This window comes from Podarcis cretensis (genome assembly GCF_951804945.1).
Source record: "Podarcis cretensis genome assembly, chromosome: 2".
NCBI lineage: Eukaryota > Metazoa > Chordata > Lepidosauria > Squamata > Lacertidae > Podarcis > Podarcis cretensis.
The window spans coordinates 114783730-114806485 of record NC_137171.1 but is presented as its reverse complement, the minus strand read 5'-3'; the positions used below and the strand labels follow the sequence as shown (position 1 = coordinate 114806485).

The 22756-nt window shown below is 47.5% G+C and overlaps 1 protein-coding gene and 1 long non-coding RNA gene across 2 annotated transcripts in view; one reads left to right on the top strand and one right to left on the bottom strand.

Moving 5' to 3' along the window:
- LOC307209241 overlaps positions 1-11350 on the bottom strand; it is a 45947-nt gene extending 34597 nt beyond the window's left edge. Inside the window, exon 1 of the long non-coding RNA XR_013835465.1 lies at positions 9998-11350. This is a non-coding gene — a long non-coding RNA (uncharacterized lncRNA). The remainder of the gene's footprint in view (positions 1-9997) is intronic.
- C2 (complement C2) overlaps positions 1-22756 on the top strand; it is a 45257-nt gene that overhangs the window by 15648 nt on the left and 6853 nt on the right. The window contains exons 7-15 of the mRNA XM_079960163.1: positions 1428-1569; positions 3183-3314; positions 6553-6642; positions 12428-12568; positions 13591-13688; positions 13802-13919; positions 16436-16589; positions 17543-17619; positions 21714-21805. Coding sequence (XP_079816289.1) covers positions 1428-1569; positions 3183-3314; positions 6553-6642; positions 12428-12568; positions 13591-13688; positions 13802-13919; positions 16436-16589; positions 17543-17619; positions 21714-21805 — 1044 coding nt within the window. The remainder of the gene's footprint in view (positions 1-1427; positions 1570-3182; positions 3315-6552; positions 6643-12427; positions 12569-13590; positions 13689-13801; positions 13920-16435; positions 16590-17542; positions 17620-21713; positions 21806-22756) is intronic.

Here is a 22756-nt window from a genome sequence, read left to right as displayed (position 1 = left end):
GGGGGGGGGGTTTGTTTTTTACTGCTGTTTGTTTTTACTCTGGTGTCTCTTACCTTGGGTTGTTTTAGGTGTTTTTTTAACTGCTGTTTGCTTTAAAACTGCTTTACTATTAGTTTCAATTCTGCTCTTCCTTTTTTATATAGTTCTGTTTACACAGTGTTGTGTTTTACTGGGGTTTTTTGTAAGCTGCCTTGAACCATGAGGGCAAGGCAGGGGTATATAATTTTTTTTAAAAAAATTAAATACTATCCAGTTCATTAAGAGTCTTCCTTCAAATCACTCTGGGTAACTAAGCAATGGATGGAGTTAGGGGACGATAATCCTGTCATAACTACAATTCGTAGTTCTGTTATGAACTGAGTTGAATAGGATCCAAAAGGCAGCAGTCTGATTGGTCCTAGAACAATAGGATTCAGAATGCAGCAGTCTGATCGGTTCTAGAACAATAGGGTCCAGAATGCAGCAGTCTGATTGGTCCACAGGAGCCACCCAATCCAGCTCCGGGTGGAAGTGAATCCGCAACCTGATTGGCCTACAGGTGAATCCTGGAATTAGCCAATCGTGGCCATTGTGTAAATAATGTATATAAAGCAGACATTCTGGGGGGAACTTCCATTCCTCCTCACCACTTTGAGCTGAATAAAGAGCATGAAATCCACTCTCGACTCTGAGTATATTTCAAGTTCCTTAAGAGGAAACTACAGCAGTCATGTAAACGTGCCTTTATTTATATATTTCCAAATATATAAATGTACACTGAGGTCCTCTACCAAGGGTCTTCTGCTGGTTCCCTCATTGCGAGAAGCGAAGTTACAGGGAGCCAGGCAGAAGGCCTTCTCGGTGGTGGCGCCCGCCCTGTGGAACACCCTCCCACCAGATGTCAAGGAAATAAAAAACTACATAACTTTTCGAAGACATCTGCAGGCAGCCCTGTATTGGGAAGTTTTTAATGTTAGATGTTTTACTTTGTTTTATATATGCTGCAAGGCAGCCAGATGGGCAGAGCATAATTAATAAAATTGTTGTTGTTGTTGTTGTTACATTTATATGCCATCTTTTCCTCCAAGGAGCTCAAGGCCTCAACCCCATTCTAGTTCAACACAGTAACCACTACACCAAACCAGAAATGGTGGATTTTTCTCCAGAAGACAAATAAAAAGATTCTCCCTGAAAGAAAATGAATATATATTATATATCCGTCATTGAAATACACTTTTGGTGGTAATTTAAGTTGTTTCAAGCTGTTTTTAATATTGTGTTTTCATTCTTGTAACTCACCCTTGGACCTTAGGCTGAAGGCTGTGATAAAAATAATAATAAAATCTTTCATCACATGAACCCATTGAATCACATTTTTACCTCCTCTGCCCCTCTTTCTCCTCCTTCCTCTGTTTTCCTGTTTCTTCTTTCTTTCCTCCCCTTCCCAGATCGCCAGCTTTGATGTTCCCATCAGGTTCTCTGTAATCTCTTACGCCAGCCGGCCCAAGACCATCGTCGACATCCAGGATGATATAGCGGAAGATACAGAAATCGTTATTGAGAAGATTCAAAATGAGATGAACTACAAAGGTGCTGAGAGGGATTCCCACCCTCCCCCACCCCCCGTTTTTGAGCAGCTGCGTGTTCAAAATGTATTTTCTGAAACTCGGGGCCCAGCAAATGTGTCAGGTTTTTCTCGTGGTGGTGAAAACGTATCTTCAAGGCACATGTGACTCAGGGCCGTCTTTAGTGTATGAGGCGCCGGGGTGCAAAGATCCACCCAGCACCCCCAAATGCTCATCTTGCCGCTGCCGCTGCCTCCTCCCGAGTAGTAATAAATGCTACTTTCACGGAGGGAAGCCTGGGGGTGTGGAGTGAGGGAGGCTTGGGAAGGAAGCTGCACGCCAGCCAGCCATATACAGTGGTTCCTCGGGTTACAGACGCTTCAGGTTACAGACTCTGCTAACCCAGAAATATTACCTCGGGTCAAGAACTTTGCTTCAGGATGAGAACAGAAATCGTGCGGCGGCAGCAGAAGGCCCCATTAGCTAAAGTGGTGCTTCAGGTTAAGAACAGTTTCAGGTTAAGAACGGACCTCCAGAATGAATTAAGTTCTTAACCTGAGGTACCACTGGTGGCGCTTTGGATTAAATCACAGAGCCTCGGACTTGCCGATCAGAAGGTCGGCGGTCGGCGGTTCGAATCCCCGCGACGGGGTGAGCTCCCGTTGCTCGGTCCCAGCTCCTGCCCACTAGCAGTTCGAAAGCACGTCAAAAGTGCAAGTAGATAAATAGGTACCGCTCCGGCGGGAAGGTAAACGGCCTTTCCGTGCGCTGCTCTGGTTCGCCAGAAGCGACTTAGTCATGCTGGCCACATGACCCAGAAGCTGTACGCCGGCTCCCTCGGCCAGTAAAGTGAGATGAGCGCCACAACCCCAGAGTCGGTCATGACTGGACCAAATGGTCAGGGGTCCCTTTACCTTTACCTCACCACTATAGTTGGTGGGCGCAGGTTCCATCCTAAGCCTCTGCAGGGATTGCTTTCCTCCCGCGGAAGCTTGGGAGGCAAGCTTCATGCCCGTCAGCCATATGGTTGGCAAGGCGTAGCTGGCAGGTGTGCAGGGAAAAGGGAGGCCACTGGCAAAGCCGCGCGGCTCCCCCACTCGCTGGGGCGCCCCTGAGAAGCCAGCGTCCTGGCGCAGCGCACCACTAAGCCCTATGGGAAAGACGGCTCTGATGTGACTAGTGCCTAAATTTTGGGATTCCCCCCCCCCTCACCTTGCTGTTGTTTCCGCTCCTTTGATTTGCTCCTGCTGTTTCAACATCTTACATTTATTTTACGTTTCAATGCACTGCCCGCCCTTTCAGCTTTGTAAGGCATCCCGAGTTTTGAAAGAGGTGTAGAACAAATTTAAAACCAATGCCAATGCCATCCTGAGAGCCAGTGTGGTGTAGTGGTTAAGAGCGGTGGACTGTTAATCTGGAGGACCGGGTTCGCTTCCCCGCTCCTCTACATGCAGCTGCTGGGTGACCTTGGGCCAGTCATACTTCTCTGAAGTCTCTCAGCCCCACTCACCTCACAGGGTGTTTGTTGTGGGGGAGGAAGGGAAAGGAGAATGTGAGCCGCTTTGAGACTCCTGAAGGGGAGTGATAAAGCGGGATATCAAATCCAAACTCTTCCTCTTCTTCTTCATCCTCTTGCAGACCACGGCAACGCAACAGGAACCAACATTCAAGATGCTCTCGACTCTGTGTACCAGATGATGATTAATGAGAAGGCGTTTACCAAAGTGCCGTGGGACAAAATCCGTCACGCCATCATCCTGTTCACAGACGGTGAGGAGAAATGGGGAGATACCTTCTCCCTCCCTCCCCATAATAGGAGGAAGGTTGCAGAGAAGCCAGAGATTTCAGTCCCTCTGCCTACCATGAGACTAGAGCCCTTCAGGATTTAACCTCCTTCTGTTGAGCCTGTAAGACAGCTAGTCCGCCTGGCCTTTAATTTGAATTCAGCCTGATCTTTTATTTCCATTCTCTTCCCCTTTTATGAAGATCACATGCTCTGAGACCCCACAGCTAATTCTCCCCTGGCCTCCTTGCTGCCCCAAGTAGGACTAATTCAGCCAGCTAGCCCTGGTGATTATCAAATGCTTATTAGATGGATTTCCCCTAAATTGATTTCTGAACTTTGAATTTTATTGTTATTCATGTTTTTATACTGCATTTTATGCTGCTTTTACAATTAAGTGTTTTAAATTTGTTGTTGGCCGCCCTGAGCCCGGTTTTTGAATTGGGAAGGGCGGGGTATAAATAAATTATTATTATTATTATTATTATTATTATTATTATTATTATTACCTGCAAACTACTAAGTGATCATTGTGGCCCCAAGTAGAGACGAGGAAGAAACTGGATTCGATTCACATTTAAAGGTGGATCTACCCAATTTGCAAATTTCTGAAACAATATTCAAACTGAGACACAGCTATTTTGTGGTTCTGCAGCCGAATAACTTGCACACAGATGCATATACATGGGTAAAGTGTCATCTGTGTGCATGAACTGCAGAAAACGACTGTCCAAAAATGCATTGTGTGAGGGGAAATGGCTCCGCAAAAACTTGCATATTCGGCAAAACCTCACACAAAAATTAGGAGAAATTCTCACCGAAATGGTGAGGGGTTTTCGCAAGGAGAATAAAAATGGCCGCTTGATGCAGAAATGTCGAGAACTGAAGTTAAGAGTGGGGGGGGAGGGGGAATGAGAAACGGAGAGAAATCTCAGTGCACAGAGTCCCCTCCTAGCCTCCCCCGCCACCTGACTGCACCCCAGTGCCCCAGTTCATCGCTGCCTCCGCAGGGGGCAAGTGGTGAGAGGCATAAAATGTGCAAATGGAGTCCTCCATCCTGGGACTGCAGCACGCATGGGAAGGGGAGGACCTTTAGCAAGGGCTCAATCCTACCTCAAGGTAGGATTGGGAATCTCCCCTCCTTGAAACCCTGGAGAGCTGCTGCCAGTCAGTGTAGACAATACTGAGCTAGATGGACTTGTGGCCTGAGTCGGGATAAGGCAGCTTCTTGTGCTCTTCTGCTGTCTGTAGCATCACCATCTCTGCCCAGGAGCAGTGCTGCCCCTCTCTTCTCTTGATAGCCTATGTAGGACTGCATCTTCTTTCCTCCCTCCCTCCCTCCCCCTCCCTCCCTCCCCCTCCCCCTCCCTCCCTCCCCCTCCCCCTTTCTTTTAATTTAATTTCTTTATTTATCCCCTCTTTTCTTCTGCAAGGAGCTCCAGGTGGTGTCCATGGTTCACCCCTCCTCACTGAATCCCCACAACAATCCTGCAGTGATGTAGTGTGGTGAATCCAGTGTGGTGTTGTGGTTAAGAGCGGTGGACTCGTAATCTGGGGAACCGGGTTCGATTCCCCGCTCCTCCACACGCAGCTGCTGGGTGACCTTGGGCCAGTCACACTTCTCTGAAGTCTCTCAGCCCCACTCACCTCACAGAGTGTTTGTTGTGGGGGAGGAAGGGAAAGGAGAATGTGAGCCGCTTTGAGACTCCTTCGGGTAGTGATGATAAAGCGGGATATCAAATCCAAACTCCTCCTCCTCTGCAAAGTAGACTAGGCTGAGAGGCTGTGACTGATTCACAAGGCAGGGGCAAACGAAGGCTAACCGACACCTGGGTTGGGGCAAACCGCCCGCTGCGCACACGTTGTGCCGCTACGTAGGGCGCATGTTTGTCACCGCTATGTACAGTGCATGTGTGCGACACCACGCATGCACAGTACATAGCGGTTTGCTGCTGGCACCACCCAAGCACCGTATGGACGTTGGTGGGATCCTCTGCTCATGGCTGCGGCTGCGAATGGAGGATCCTCCACATGTGGTTGCTGCAGCGCAATGGCTGTTCGTGCCGCCGCGCCCGGGGTGGCGGGACGAGCACCCCACGGGGTGCCTTCTTGTCACGCCCCCCCCAAGACATGGCACCCGGGGTGAACCGCCCCCCCTTGCGACGCAACAATCCTGCAGTGATGTAGTGTGGTGAATCCAGTGTGGTGTAGTGGTTAAGAGCGGTGGACTCGTAATCTGGGGAACCGGGTTCGATTCCCCGCTCCTCCACACGCAGCTGCTGGGTGACCTTGGGCCAGTCACACTTCTCTGAAGTCTCTCAGCCCCACTCACCTCACAGAGTGTTTGTTGTGGGGGAGGAAGGGAAAGGAGAATGTGAGCCGCTTTGAGACTCCTTCGGGTAGTGATGATAAAGCGGGATATCAAATCCAAACTCCTCCTTCTCTGCAAAGTAGACTAGGCTGAGAGGCTGTGACTGATTCACAAGGCAGGGGCAAACGAAGGCTAGCCGACACCTGGGTTGGGGCAAACCGCCCGCTGCGCACACGTTGTGCCGCTACGTAGGGCGCATGTTTGTCGCCGCTATGTACAGTGCATGTGTGCGACACCACGCATGCACAGTACATAGCGGTTTGCTGCTGGCACCGCCCAAGCACCGTATGGACGTTGGTGGGATCCTCTGCTCATGGCTGCGGCTGCGAATGGAGGATCCTCCACATGTGGTTGCTGCAGCGCAATGGCTGTTCGTGCCGCCGCGCCCGGGGTGGCGGGACGAGCACCCCACGGGGTGCCTTCTTGTCACGCCCCCCCCAAGACATGGCACCCGGGGTGAACCGCCCCCCCCTTGCGACGCCACTGTCTCAAGGTCACCCTGTAAGCTTATGGCCAAGCAGAGATTTGAACCCTGCTCTCCCAGTTCCTAGTCTGACACACCACGCTGGCTTTCTTTCTGCATTTATTTAGAATGTACAGCTTCAGCCAGTGCCATAGCTGTCAACCTTCCCTTTTTTTGCGGGAAATTCCCTTAATCCAGCACAGTTTCCCGCTGCTTCCCGGATTGTTAGATATCCCGTAGACTAGGTGAGGCTGCTGATCCCTTATTTTCAAATTTGAAAGTTGACAGCTATGGACAGTGCACACTGGAGCCCTTTAATGATTTCTCGTCCAGCATGTAATGTGGGAATCGCTGCCTGATTTTGTTTGTGTGGTTTTGTTTGTCTTCTTAGGGAAGTCCAATATGGGAGGTTCCCCCACCAAGGCCGTGCGCAGCATAGAAGACTTTTTGAACGTGAGGGCAAACAGGAAAGACTACCTGGGTAAGTCACATAAACCTACTTCATTTGAGTGTTGGTTAAAAGGAGGGTGCCCGGTCCAACTGAGGAGATATGACCTCGGCAGGCTGAAGCTCTTTTCCAGATCCCAAATGTCACGATGACAACGATGCTCCCTTTCCAATCAGTGCCTATCCGAGAGCCAGTGTGGTGTAAGTGGTTAAGAGCGGTGGACTTGTAATCTGGGGAACCGGGTTCGCGTCTCCGCTCCTCCACATGCAGCTGCTGGGTGACCTTGGGCCAGTCCCACTTCTCTGAAGTCTCTCAGCCCCACTCACCTCACAGAGTGTTTGTTGTGGGGGAGGAAGGGAAAGGAGAATGTTAGCTGCTTTGAGACTCCTTAAAGGGAGTGAAAGGCAGGATATCAAATCCAAACTCTTCTTCTTCTTCTCTTCTACTGCCTGCTCAAATTCCAAAACCTTTTATTCCACAAGCGTTCTGGTTTAAGTTGCATGCACACCATCCATTCAAAGCACGTTTCACCCCACACTAGAAAGCTGGGAACTTAAGTTTACTCCACACAAATGCTTTCTGAGAGTAAGAGCTTTCCAGCAGTGGAACCCATGAGAGGTTGTGGACTCTCTTTCCTTGGAGGTTTTTAAGCTGAGGTTGGAGGCCCATCTGTCATGGATGTTTTAGCTGAGATTCCAGCATTGCAGGGGGTTGGACTAGATGACCCTTGGGTCCCTTCCAGCTCTATGATTCTATTATTCCATCGCAGAGCTGTAGTTTCCAGCACCCGTAACAAACTGCAGTTCCCAGCATTTTTTGTGGTGTGTGTAGAAATGTGCTTTCAGTGTATGCTGTGTATGCAACCTCATTTTGGTCCTGGTTTTATTGCACTCTAGCCCCTGCAGATATGCACTGGAGAAGCAACACAGAACTAATCATAAAGCAGAATAAATCAACCACCAATACATTATTATTATTATTATTAATAATAATAATAATAATAATAATAAATTTTATTTATACCCCACCCTCCCCGGCCAGAGCTGGACTCAGGGTGGCTAATGCCAGTAAAATTACAGTAAAAACATAATGGGGGGGGACCAATTTAAAATACAGGTTAAAATGTAATTTAAAATGCAGCCTCATTTTAAAAGTAGCCCCTAGATCAAAACCATAAGGGGAGGGAAACATAAGGGTCAGACTGAGTCCAAACCGAAGGCCAATTGGAACAGCTCTGTCTTGCAGGCCCTGCGGAAAGATGTTAAGTCCCGCAGGGCCCTGGTCTCTTGTGACAGAGAATTCCACCAAGTTGGGGCCAGTACTGAAAAGGCCCTGGCCCTAGTTGAGACCAATCTAACCACCTTGTGACTCAGGACCTCCAAAATGTTGTCATTTGTGGACCTTAAGGTCCTCTGCGGGGCATACCAGGAGAGGCGGTCCCGTAGGTACGAGTGTCCTAGGCCGCATAGGGCTTTAAAGGTCAAAACCAGCACCTTAAACCTGACCCTGTACTCCACTGGGAGCCAGTGCAGGATATTGTGTCAAGATACACCCACAGGAAAACACCCATCTTGGGTTGACAAACTTTCTACAGGCAACTCCCCATTTTCACGGGACTTGTGTTAGGGTCATTGCATGAGTCATTCCGCAATACGGTTTCCTAATACTTATGATGTCCAAGCTGTGAACCTTGGTGCTTATGCAGCTAACAGTAGGTTTTTCCATATTTTGAAGAGAGAGAGAAAAAAGAAGGCACTATGACGACTCTCATTTTAAATACCCCTCCTATATGACGGCTATAGAAGCTGTGATATATTGCCGAGGGGGGCGGGGAGGAGAAGAGAAGAGGAAAGCAAGTCTTCAACCACCAGTTACGTCTATGTCTCCTCCAGAAAGTATAGCCAGAGACATTTTGGCAAATTTTAAAAAATCTACCCAGGCAGAAATTCTAACCCCTGAAAAAGAGGAGACGTCCCAGAAAAAGAGGACACATGGCCACCCTAGTAACAGGGGTCATGAGGAGGGAGTCCCAGCCTAGAACATGCTCAGTGACCCCCAAAGGCTGACTTGCTGGGGGTTGGGGTTGGGTGTATGTGATGAATGGAAGTGGCTTGAATCCTGCACTGCAGTACTTCACACTTGCACCATTTTGTTCTAAGTCCGGCTTGTAAATGCTAATGTCAGAAGCGATGAATGATCCTGAAATAAAAAAATTAAGGTCTTATATATATAATAAATGTTCATAAAATGTACCAACCAAGCACATACATAGATATGTGGACCATATGTCTGGAGCAGCACAGGAAGACCGCCCTGAAACCATTTTGACTCCCAAACTGACCAAATGTTTTCTCTGCAAGGAGGGAGGGGGTGAGGGAACCTTCCCATTGTCTCAGGAATTGGGAAATCACCATCTCAAAGGAATGGCCAGACTACCAGGAAAGGCAATCAGATAAGGCATTATCAGATAACCTGGCAGACAGGAAAAACAACAACATTCAAATTTCTGTTGTAGACCGCCTATTCTGTGATGTAGGTATGATGTTTGTGGGGGGTGGTCTTGGGTTACACCCCTTCTGTGATGTATGTATGATGTATGGAGGGGTGGTCTTGAGCTCCAGGGCAGGGAATTTAAAAGGGCTATATAAGGGCAGGCACACCTTTGTTCGGGGTCCTCCTCCATCCTCCTGCGTGTGTGGGGAGCACCCTGTTGCAACAGTTCAATAAAGATCAGGCTTACTAGCAGCTTTGCTTCTCAATATTCTCTAGTTGGCCTCTGTTATTTTCTCCAACCGATGGAGAACCTGCAAAGGACTCTATAAAAGCTCTTGTGTCTCCCATAAGGGAATAAAGGCAGATTTTTGTTTATTACAAACCAAAAACAAAGGTGCCCCAATTCCCTTCAAGTAGACATTCTCCACATTCTCCTCGTATCGGAAAAGAATGTGCTTGGCTGGGGCAGCTTCCTGTGTACTATGCATCGCTCACGGAATCCTTACATATTTTTGAGGAGAAGTTGGGGTGCCAACTGATGGAGGCTGAGCCCTTTGGGCCCCCCAATATTTTGGAGAGGGGGCCAGATCCTCCTATTGTCCCCAAAAATCAGGAGGTGGAGGAGGCTGAGTGCAGAGACAAGCGCAGTGTGGCTGCAGTGACCAGCTCCTTTTCCTCCTCCTGCCGCTGAGGGGAAGGACGGTCAAAACCAGGGGTAGGCAGACTAAGGCCCGGGGGCCGGATGCAGCCCAATCGCCTTCTCAATCTGGCCCATGGACGGTCCAGGAATCACTGTGTTTTTACATGAGTAGAATGTGTCCTTTTACCGTGGTACCTCTGGTTACAAACTTAATTTGTTCCGGAGGTCCATTCTTAACCTGAAACCGTTCTTAACCTGAAGCACCACTTTAGCTAATGGGGCCTCCTGCTGCTGCAGCGCCACCACTGCACGGTTTCTGTTCTCATCCTGAAGCAAAGTTCTTAACCCGAGGTGCTATTTCTGGGTTAGCGGAGTCTGTAACCCGAAGTGTTAGTAACCTGAGGTGTTTGTAAACCGAGGTCCCACTGTATTTAAAATGCATCTCTGTGTTATTTGTGGGACCTGCCTGGTGTTTTTACATGAGTAGAATGTGTGCTTTTATTTAAAATGCATCTCTGGGTTATTTGTGGGGCATAGGAATTTGTTCATCCCCCCCCCCCAAAAAAAAATAGTCTGGCCCACCACATGGTCTGAGGAACGGTGGACCAGCCCACGGCTGAAAAAGGTTTCTGACCCCTGGTCAAAACAGCCCCCCACCAATGGTGGCAGCAGAAGGAGCCACCGGCCATTGAAAGAGAGCTGCTGCTGCGTTTGTCTCCACCCCAGCTCCTCCCGACATCACACAAGTCATGTCACACGCACTGCACCGCACACAACATTGCCCCCCTTCCACAATCGCCCTCGCAAGCCGACGCTCCTGGGATACGTTGTTGAGCAGGGAGGAATCTGATGTGTGGTTTGGTTGGCATGCTTTCAGGAAAGCTTATCTGCCTGAGTCCTAGAATCATAGAATCATAGAGTTGGAAGAGACCACAAGGGCCATTGAGTCCAACCCCCTGCCAAGCAGGAAACACCATCAGAGCACTCCCGACATATGGCTGTCAAGCCTCTGCTTAAAGACCTCCAAAGAAGGAGACTCCACCACACTCCTTGGCAGCAAATTCCACTGTCGAACAGCTCTTACTGTCAGGAAGTTCTTCCTAATGTTTAGGTGGAATCTTCTTTCTTGTAGTTTGGAGCCATTGCTCCGTGTCCGCTTCTCTGGAGCAGCAGAAAACAACCTTTCTCCCTCCTCTATGTGACATCCTTTTATATATTTGAACATGGCTATCATATCACCCCTTAACCTCCTCTTCTCCAGGCTAAACATGCCCAGCTCCCTTAGCCGTTCCTCATAAGGCATTGTTTCCGGCCTTTGACCATTTTGGTTGCCCTCCTCTGGACACGTTCCAGTTTGTCAGTGTCCTTCTTGAACTGTGGTGCCCAGAACTGGACACAGTACTCCAGGTGAGGTCTGACCAGAGCAGAATACAGTGGCACTATTACTTCCCTTGATCTAGATGCTATACTCCTATTGATGCAGCCCAGAATTGCATTGGCCTTTTTAGCTGCCGCGTCACACTGTTGGCTCATGTCAAGTTTGTGGTCAACCAAGACTCCTAGATCCTTTTCACATGTACTGCTCTCAAGCCAGGTGTCACCCATCTTGTATTTGTGCCTCTCATTTTTTTTGCCCAAGTGCAATACTTTACATTTCTCCCTGTTAAAATCCATCTTGTTTGTTTTGGCCCAGTTCTCTAATCTGTCCTGATTAGATTCTGAGGAAACCCAGCTGTGTTTCCTGAGAACACAGTTTAGAAAGAGCCGGTAGAAGGTTCCTGGTCCTCTGGAATTCCCCTCAACAAGGAAGTTCGAGGGAAGGGAAATTAGGGCCGATGTCCAAGGGGCTTCACTCAGCAGAATGAGCTCAAGTATGTTGCACATGAAACCTTAATTATAAACATTATCATAAAGGCAGCAGAGAGCAGAAGACTGTTAAGTCCAGAATCTAAAACGGCCTAACTGCACCACAGCTTGATGCCCAGGTTTAACAACACTTGGAAGGCCAGTTGGCACATTATAGTTGCAATTAACTTGCAAGGACAAGGATCTAGAGATCACGCTAAGGGTGGCCAAATTCTGTGCGACTGCCATAAAACTTAGGGAACAAGCTGTACTCCCAAAATGATTAAGGTTTTAAATGACAATTTTAGGTTATATTTTAGTGATCAAGATTTAATACTGTATATATTTTTAATTGCCACTGTATCTGACTTGTCTCTGTTATACGCAACTGCAATTAAATGTATTCCTGTTGTGTTTTATGATTGTCTTGATATTGTAAGTCAGCCGGAACTGGTCTGTGACCCTAATAAAAATTCAATTCAATACTTATGAATCGCCTTCTGAACCACCACCTCAAGGCGTATTACAAATAAAATCACAGAATCATGGATTTGTAGAGTTGGAAGGGACCCTGAAGATCATCCAGTCCAAACCCCTACAATGCAGGAATATGCAGCTGCCCCAACTGGGGATCGAACCTGCAACCTTGGCATTATCAGCACCACGCACTAACCAACTGAGCCATCATCTGCACTAATTAAAAACAGTTTAAAACACAAAAACAACTCGTGGCTGGTGGCATGAATTTTTGAGAGTTAAGCTCCACCGGTGATGGGATTTTGGACTTTGCTTCCGGGATGTCCAGCAATGCTTTCTGTCTCTTTTTCCTCTTTCGTTCAGATATCTATGCATTTGGAGTTGGAACTGTTGACGTAGATTGGAGCGCCATGAATGAGATAGCGTCCAAAAAACCAGGCGAGAGGCACGCCTTCAAGTTGAATGACCTTAAGGAACTGAAGGCAGCCTTTGAAGATGTCCTGGGTGTGTATGTTCTCTGGCACTCAACAAAGACGGGGTCCAACCTTGGAAGCGAAACAGGGTCAGGCCTGGTTAATACTTAGATGGGAGACTGTTTGGGGATGCCGTGTGCTGCAGGCTTTAAACGCTAAACAAAGGTACAGCCATCGCAAGAGGAAGGGCAGAGTGAGGAAGCATGCTGTGAGCATGCCCAATGGTCAAACTTGTTTCCAAAGGCAACTGCAAACCCCAATCCTTACCTCCTGGGCCTCACTTCCTAGCTTCCACATCTAAAGAACCCATTCTCCTCCTGGTATAAAACAATGGGACATCACCCATTGTAATCCAAAAGTGGCCAGCTTCTGTATTCCTGGATTGCCACTTCCAGTCAGGCCCAGGGTTGGCATGTGACAACCTTGAGCAACCAATGAGCAGGGGTTAAATCCTGCTCAGTTTGGCTGGATTCCATTCACACCCCTTCCTGGTGGAAGGACTTTGCCTGGAATTGCCTGCTAAAACGGAGGTGGGGGGGCCTTTGTTTTAGCAGCATCTTGCCAGGTGCTTTGAAGTCCCGACTTCAGGATTTCAAAGCTCCTTGCAGCTGACTTCAGGTGATTGACAGGTGGCCGGCCCCATCCATCTGCCAGATTTAATCCAGAAAGGTTCACCCAACCCTGGTGTGGACATTACTGAACCAAATGGACCCGGTGTTGTTGCTTGGTTTAAGTAGTTTCTGTGGGAATGTTGTAGGTAGCAGGAGAGAATATATTGATTAAATATTATGTTTCCTAACTCACGCCACGCCCACCTACCTGGTCATATGCAAAGGGAGGATGCTCCAAACCAGGTGTAACAGGAAGTTCAACTGGCTGGACCAACGTTCCCCTGCATGTCCACTCTAGGCAAACAGGAAATGTTGTATTTGACTGCTTATCCCAGTTTCCTATGCTATTATGAGAAAGTCTGAAAAAGCAGAGTAAGAAAATGAGGTGAGCATGTTGAAAACGACCGGGTTTTCTTTCCCCTTCCCTTTCCAATGCTCTCAGATCCCAGAGATCTTCATGATATATGTGGCTTGGCGAACAACTCTGACAGCGCTAGCTGGGAGCAGAAGAACCCATGGCACGTGCTCCTCCAATACAACGTGAGTAGAGGCTGCTCTCTGTCCACACACCCACCCCTTTATGATATTGTTAATCCCTCATTTTGGGAGTGCCTGACCTGGATGAAACCAACCTTATCCACTCTCCATTGTAGACACTGACAGAACCTTCTTGTCGGGGCGCCCTGATTTCAAAGACGTGGGTCTTAACGTCCGCTCACTGCTTCAGCAAATTCAACAACACAGCAGGATGGACCGTCATTCTGGAAAAAGGTGCAAAAGGAAAAACAGAACGTGTTTTTAACTCTGCGTTTCTGCTCTACGGGAGCTCTGGAGACAGGGCCGGCCCTTCCATTAAAGGGCAGAGTGAGTGAGCCGCTTTGGGCAGCTGATTCGGGGGCGGGGGGGAATGCAATTGGCTGGCTGTGTAAGGCAAGGAAGACCCCCTTGGCTTGTACAGAAGAAATCAAAACTTAGCCTATGAGAGTATGATTGCTTTCGGCGTGCGAGGGTAGCAAGCAGGTGCAGCTGGCCCTAAAGTATATACGTGTATGTGGTAAGAATTCGATTTTACTTTTATAATTAATTTTACAACATACAAAAATTCTAAAAAACTTGAAAAGCGAACAGCTGATCATATACCGTATTTTTTGCTCTATAAGACTCACTTTTTCCCTCCTAAAAAGTAAGGGGAAATGTGTGTGCGTCCTATGGAGCGAATGCAGGCTGCGCAGCTATCCCAGAAGCTAGAACAGCAAGAGGGATTGCTGCTTTCACTGCGCAGCGATCCCTCTTGCTGTTCTGGCTTCTGGGATTCAGAATATTTTTTTTCTTGTTTTCCTCCTCCAAAAACTAGGTGCGTCTTGTGGTCTGGTGCGTCTTATAGAGCGAAAAATACGGGTATATCTTATTTTGACTTCCTTCCCCTTCTTTCTGCGGTTCCTGGTTCTCATAATATTTTACTGCATTTCCAAATTAAACTAATTTATTATTTATCCCCTATGTTCCATATAGATTTTTTTTAACCACTGCATGTTTTTATATTCAGCCTGCTAACATATTAATTTGTTTACAATAATTTTGTACATACTCTACAAATGATTGGAAATCATTTCAAGAAATCATTTCTATAAATCATTTAAAGAAATCATTCTTTCTTAAAAACTCAATCATGTTGATTTCGTATTCTTCCGGTTAGTTTTGCCGGAATACCACAAGAATTCAAATTCGACACCACCTTGCCTGTTACCCAGGCGAGAAACCACCTTTTAAATAATCCACGGGTCCAAGGAACCTATTTTCAAGTCCAGTATCCGGTTAGGGACCCAAAGTTTATTTCTGTTGCAAGAGGATAAAGCTCAGCTCGTGTGCCAGTTAAGAAGAGCAAAAGCGTATACAATGGTACTTTGGATTACATACGCTTCAGGTTACATACGCTTCAGGTTACAGACTCCGCTAACCCAGAAATAGTACCTCAGGTTAAGAACTTTGCTTCAGGATGAGAACAGAAATCGTGCTCCGGTTGCGCAGCAGCAGCAGGAGGCTCCATTAGCTAAAGAGGTGCTTCAGGTTAAGAACAGTTTCAGGTTAAGAACGGACCTCCGGAACGAATTAAGTACTTAACCCAAGGTACCACTGTATAGCACACAAAGTTAGTCATGAAACATTCTTAAACATAAAGCACTCCCTTTTTGTCTGTCAAGAAAGTTCACAGGTCATTAGGTAGAAAACATGTATGACATCTTCCTGCTGTCAACTCCCCCCCCGCCCCATTACCTTGGGATTCCCACAAGTGCCTAGGTCATTTGACCATCTTTGGTCACGGATGTCACATGTTGCCATGGTAACCAAGCCTGTGATCAGAGTCGTTTCCATTCTCTCTCTGTCTCATTCCTTCACCTCTTCCTTTTGTCCCTGAGCCTACAGGAAGTCTCAAAAAGAAATTGGGTTCACATTCCAATGTTAACCAAAACAAGCTTAGAAAAACATCAGCAGTGGCTGTTTGTACCACTTTCAGGGTTAGATAGGATTTCTTGTTTATGGCCTAGAGAGCACAGCAGTTGTAAGGTATAGTCACAGAGGAACTAGACACAAAACTACTCAGCGAAGCGTTCTATCTTTCTAACAGGTTAAACGCAATTCATATTTGAAACGTAATCAAATCAAAATGTACACCCTTGGGTCTCTGATTCTTACATCAGATAGACGACTGTCCTCATTCATGGCGCTTTAGGAATACAAGAGGATAGTTCTCAGCGGACTTTGAATCTAAAACTCAACAGAAGCAAAGAGGAAATAGTGGAGGAGGTAAACGGGGAAAGAATATGTGGTCGTTTCTGTTATGCATGCTCCAGCTGTGATCCTATACCCAGAAGAAAGTCCCATTGATTGCTCTGCTGGCAGCAAGGCGTGGTAACTAGACGACACGTCCAACTGATCTGGTCGAAGCTTGAACCACTTCAGGCCCATTCGAGACAGATCCAGATTTGATCAAGAAAGCTCTGGATTCAGTTCACATCAGGTCAAGAGCGATCCAGGGCTCAAAGTGCTCTCTGAGAAAGGCAGGCAGGCAGGCTTGTCTCCAATGTGCGGCGATGATTTATTGCAACACTCTATAAAGAAAACACAATAGCAAAGAGAGGGGGTGGGGATGGGAAATGGAGTTCGCTCATATTCAAATTCAAGGCTACGGAATCTCACCCAATACTCTCCAGCCACTGCGTTGGGGAAGAGGGGCGTGCTTTGGGGTGAAGATAGACTCTGAAGATGTTTCACTCTTCTCTCCCTAGCTAGAGGAGGGACCAAATTGCGAATAAAGAGGCGGATTGACCACGAATTGTTCAACGTGAAAGCCAAGGTGGCTCAGGGGATCCAGGAATTCTACGACTATGATCTCTCCTTACTCGAACTGGAGAAACCCGTGCAGTTTGGCGGGAGAATCAGGTAATATGCCATATCAGGGCAGATTCAGTCAGACGAAGGGCTCCGTTACTGATTGGAAACGAAGCAGTGTGACCACCCAAAAACCACTTCAGGCGCAAACAGTATTAAAAGCGGGAATCAGAGTTGTAGGGGACCCCCAAAGGCCATCTAGTCATACCCTCTGCGGGATGATCAGTACGACAGCATTCCTGCTAGGCGGCCATCCAGCCTTTGCTTATGAACCTTCACCAAAGGAGGGAATATAGAAGGAAGAGATGCAGTTCTGTTGTCCTCTAAGATCACATCCACACCATAGATATCAAGCGGTCTTTGTGCAGTTTTAACAGTCATGGAGAATTCTGGGCATTGTAGTTTGTGAAGGGTGCCGGGAATTGTAGCTCTGTGAGCTCAGCACCCTTAAGAAGCTACAGTTCCCAGGATAAAGCATAAGAGTGCTTTAAATATATGCTGTGGATGCGACCTAAGCCATGCTTAGGCTCTCAATCTTGTGGGGATCACAATCTCCGTGAACCAGTATCGTAGCCTGCATTTAAAAAGCAAGAGTTTACACTGAGTGACTGAGTGGTCTCAGAACATAACCAGGATTACATTATTACAAGTTGATGCTCTCCTGGAAGATGATGATGATGATGATGATGATGATTTATTTATGCCCCACCCATCTGGCTAGGTTTCCCCAGCCACTCAAGAACCCAAGTGTGTGGCCAATTCATGCTAAAGTCCAGCTGAGCATGAGCAGTCTGCCAGAAATTGGCCACTGGGTGCTATTTTTCCTATTTCTGCTTTGGCCGGTCATGGGGAAAGCAAAGTAGACCAGGAGGACCATGCCATCTCCACCGTTTTGACGTTGTCCTTGCTGGGGGGGTGTCCTTCCAGTCCCCCTCTCCCCCTTCCACATCTCTTTTGAAGGTTCAAGCTCCCAAGTCGGCGGCAATTATTTGTCTTCTCTGCAGGCCAATTTGTCTTCCTTGCACAGAAGGTGCCAACAGAGCCCTGAAGATGAAGCCAGGTGCCACATGCAAGGACCACGGTGAGTGCCTCGGGCTACCCCAAGAGCCACCCATTTGGGGGATGGGTCAAGGCTCAGAGGTAAGGCTTGCCACTGTGAGAACAGAATGCTGGACTAGATGGGCCATTGGCCAGATCTAGCAAGCCATCTTATCTCCTTACTAGTTGGTCCCTTACCTTTCCCGCCCTGACCTGGCCACAGTGATCCATGCGACGGTCACCTCCAGGCTTGACTACTGTAATTCGTTCTATGCGGGGCTGCCCTTGAAGCTGTCCCAGAAACTCCAGCGGGTGCAGAATGCTGCAGCGAGGCTCCTCACGGGGTCTATGCCATGGGAGCATATTCACCCAGTGCTTTTCCAGTTGCACTGGCTCCCGGTGGAGTACAGGGTCAGATTTAAGGTGCTGCTTTTGACCTTTAAAGCCCTTCACGGCCTAGGACCCTCGTACCTATGGGACCACCTCTCCCAGTATGCCCCACGGAGAGCCTCAAGGTCCATAAATAGCAACACTCCAGAGGTCCCAAGCCCTAAGGAAGTTAGATTAGCCTCAACCAGAGCCAGGGCCTTTTCAACTCTGGCTCCGACCTGGTGGAACACTCTGTCTCATGAGACCAGGGCCCTGCAAGATCTGATTTCTTTCCGCAGGGACTGTAAGACAGAGTTGTTCCACCTGGCCTTTGGCTTGGAGCCAGTTTGATTCCCTCCCCCTCTTTCTTTTTCCTTTCTCCTCCTGTGATGAGGCTGCATTTTAATATTTTAATGTTGTCTTTTAATCTTGTTTTTAAGTTGTATTCATTAAACTTGTTATTATTATTGCTTGCTAGCTGCCCTGAGCCCGGCCTTGGCTGCGGAGGGCGGGGTATAAATAAAAAAGATTATTATTATTATTATCATTACCAAGAGAACTGAACCATGGAGGAAGCAGCTATTGACACAGGTTGATAGCCCAGCTCCTCCCAACCACACAAACAATATAATAAAATAATAAATTTTTATTTATACCCTGCCCTTCCCAGTTCAAAAACCGGGCTCAGGGTGGCTAACAACAAATTTAAAATGCTTTAAAACACTTAATTATAAAAGCAGCATAAAATACAGTATGAAAACATGAATAACAATAAAATTCAAAAATCAATTAGATAATCCCCAGGGCTAAGGTAAAGGTAAAGGTAAAGGGGCCCCTGACCATTAGGTCCAGTTGTGACCGACTCTTCCCGCCGGAGCAGTACCTATTTATCTACTTGCACTTTGACGTGCTTTCGAACTGCTAGGTTGGCAGGAGCAGGGACCGAGGAACAGGAACTCACCCCGTCGCAGGGATTCGAACCGCCGACCTTCTGATCGGCAAGTCCTAGGCTCTGTGGTATAACCTACAGCGCCACCTGCGTCCCTAATCCCCGGGGCTAGGTGGCTGAATTGGTTCTACTTAGGCCAGCGAGGAGGCCAGGGGAGAATTAGCTGTGGGGTCTCAGACCGGGTGATCTTCATAAAAGGGGAGGGGGAGGGAAGGGAAGAGAAGGGAAATAAAAGATCAGGCTGAATTCAAATTAAAGGCCAGGCGGAATAGCTGTGTCTTACAGGCCCGACGGAAGGAGGTTAAATCCTGAAGGGCCCTTGTCTCATGGGACAGAGCATTCCACCAGGTTGGAGCCATCACTGAAAAGGCCCTGGCCCTGGTGGAGGATAGTCTGACTTCCTTAGGGCCCAGGACCTCTAAACTATGGTTATTCATGGACCTTAAGGTCTTCTGCAGGGCATACCAGGAGTGGTGGTTCCATAGATATGAGGGCCCTAAGCCACAAAGGGCTTTAAAGGTCAAAACCAGCACCTTGAACCTGACCCTATACTCCACCGGGAGCCAATGCAGCTGGAAAAGCACTGGGTGAATATGCTCCCATTGCAGGGACCCCATGAGGAATCTCGCTGCAGCATTCTGCACCCGCTAGAGTTTGTGGGACAGTTTCAAGGGCAGCCCCGCGTAGAGCGAATTACAGTAGTCAAGCCAGGAGATGACCATCGCATGGATCACTGTGGCCAGGTCGGGGCAGGAAAGGTAAGGGACCAACTGCTTAATGCGGCGAAGGTGGGAAAATGTCGCCTTGGCTGTTGCTGTAACCTGCGCCTCCTTGGAAAGGGAGGCGTCAAGGATTACACCCAAACTCTTAACGGAAGGCACTGGCACTAATTGGGCCCCCGCAAGAGAAGGGAGTTGGTCCCGCATCCCCATGCCATCCCGACCCAGCCAGAGGACCTCTGTCTTCGAAGGATTTAGTTTCAATCAGCTCCCATGAAACCATCAAACAATGAACAACCACGCCCAGTTTTGCTAAAACAGAAATGAGGAAGAGGCTGTGATCTCCTCTGCTGGTAAGTCAAGTTCGTCCTATTCCGCCATTGTTTTCATCTCTCACCTGTTCATTAGAAGGACTTAGAGCTGATACCTGAGATTGCAGGTGGGGGAGAATTTCAATTCCGTTTGCACTTAAAGGCAAACCGACCTAACAGGCAACAATACGTGAACCAAACGCAGCTACGCTTTTAAATTTGCGCTTCTCTGGATTTTGCAAATGCAGTTCTACGGACAAGTCATTTGTACAAACGTTAATATGCTAGAGTGAAGTGTGTGCATATAAATGCATATGTTGGTGAAAACGACACACAAAAAATGCGTTAGATCAGGGGAAATTGCTTTGTGAAAATGTGTACATTAGAAATAACTGCATACAAAAAAATGAGTGAATTTGCACCAAAACTCAGGAATTTTCACAAGGACTTAAAACATCGCTAACTAATGTGGAGAACCAAACTTAATATTGAGGAAACAATGAGGAATTGAGAGCAACTGAAATGGACATATTTGCCCAGCCCTACTTGATGCTGCGTTTTTCCTCCTCCGCCGCGATCCCTTTTCCTTTTGTGTCGGAACTCTGCCTTACACAGAGTCAGACCATTGGTCCCTCTTGCTCAGCACTGTCAACCCTGATTGGCAGTGTCTCTTTAGGGTTTCAAAGTCTTCCCCAGCTGTAGCTGGAGTCACCGGGGATTGCACTCACAGCACATTCTCTTCCACTGAGCCCCTTCCTTTTCAGAGTGGCTCAAAAGCATCAGTATTGCACAAGGAAGATTCTTGCACATACTAGGGAAGTTTAGGTTTCTGCAATTACACTGAAAGTCACTTAAAAGGCTCTGTTGCAAGCAATCCCCTTTGTAAAAAGAATTGGAAGGTTTTGCAGTTTGGAAAGTGTGTGGGGGGGAATGCACTGAAAATTCCCAGAGTTCCCTGGGAAAAAGGACTGATTGCTAAACCAATCTAGGAATGTGTGTGTGTGGGGGGGGTGATAGGGGTCTCCTAACTACTTTCAGCATAACTACATTTCCTAGGATTCTTTGAGGAAAGCCACGAGTGTTTTAAGTTGGTATAATATCACTTTACATCTGTGATGCAGAGGTGGCCTTTGATAACGCTGGTGTTATGTCCCATTGCCTGTCCTTGGATCCCAGGAGTTCCTCTCTTGCCTAACAATGCACATGGCCCACTTGATCTCTGCCATATACCGTATTCTTCACTCTATAAGACGCACTTTCCCCCCTCCAAAAATTAAGGGGAAATGTGTGTGCATCTTATGGAGCTAATGCAGGCTCCATGGCTTCAGCGAAAGCAACGTGAAGCCTCCAAAGTGCAGAGGGAGCGCTCCCGCCGTGCTCTGGAGGCTTTCCCTTGCTTTTGCTGAAGCCTGGAGAGCGAGAGGGGTCAGTGCGCACCGATCCCTCTTGCTCTCCTGGCTTCGCTTCGCTGGAGAGGCACTGTGCAGCTTTCCCTCTCTGCACAGCACCCCTTCAGCGAAGCGGGAGGAGAAATGGAAAGGGCTCCGTTTTTCCTTCCGCTTCGCTGAAGGGGCGCTGCGCAGAGAGGGAGAGAATTTTTTTTCTTGTTCTCCCCCTCTAAAACTAGGTGCGTCCTATGGTCGGGTGCGTCCTATAGAGCGAAAAATATGGTAATTTGATTCTAGGTCACCTTTCCCTCCTGTAACCGGGTAGGCTGGGCCTCGCTCCCCAGGCAGAAAACTCAGACGTTTTCAAGCACACAGTGACACAAACCTTCATACCTTTGCAGAGCTGCAGTTGCTGAGTTTGGAGGAAGTGGATGCCCAGTTCATATCCTTGGATAACAAGAGGATGGGAGTACAGATCAAGACAAGGAGAAGTGTAAGCATGGCATTTCCTGCCCATGGAATTCTGGGTAAAAAAATGGAGTTGGGAAAGCCAATTGAAGCTGGGAAGTATGAGCTGGGGGCAGGGCACATTATTTCTGAGGTTCTGGGTGTTTTTTTTTAAAAAAAGCCTGAAACAAAAAACAAAAATACTCTTGGAAGTATACTTTTGAAAGCAATATTTCAAGATTGATATGGTCACAGGCAGCTCACGCTGCTTTGACTCTGTCGAGAGCCAAGTTTCACAGCTGTTAGTGATGGCAGTATTGCAACACTCTTAGAACTTGATGTTTCTCAAAGAAAACTTTCAAACATTGCATCATACCGGACTTCTTCAGGCATTAGGTCCAGCAGTGCAATCTGTCTGCCAAGAGCATATTTTCTCCTAAAACTGAATATGCACCATATTCATGTTTTGGGAAATTCTACATAGGTTTTATGGATTGTATCCTAGGTAGATTTTTATTATTTCAGCCTAGGCACCAAAGATGATGATTAGAATGTCAAAAACTACAAACATGTGAGGCTGTTATCTGGGACCGTTTCAAGTTTGACTTTCCATGGCAAAGAAAGAAAGAAAGAAGCATAGAAGTATTTGCTTCCTGCTGCATAGCCTCTCTGCGTGATACTGCAGCAAGTGAGGCTTATGCAGTCATCGTTGGCCGGGAAGTAGTGAGAGGGGTTTTTTCTTTCTGTCCAAAGTAGATGTTGCCAGGAGGCTGAATTCAGATCAGGTATGGTTTATACAAAGAAGTTGAATTATGAAATGGGTGCGGAAAGAAATTCTGAATCAGAACATTTTTTGGGAAGAGTAAAATTGGGCAAGCATATGGGAATAGAAAGTGAACACACTGTGCTGTAGAGCATGAAATTGTTCAGTCTTAATTATGAGAAAACCAATGGAAAATCTCAGCTTTCAACTGGAGGGAAATCCCTAGCAAGAATG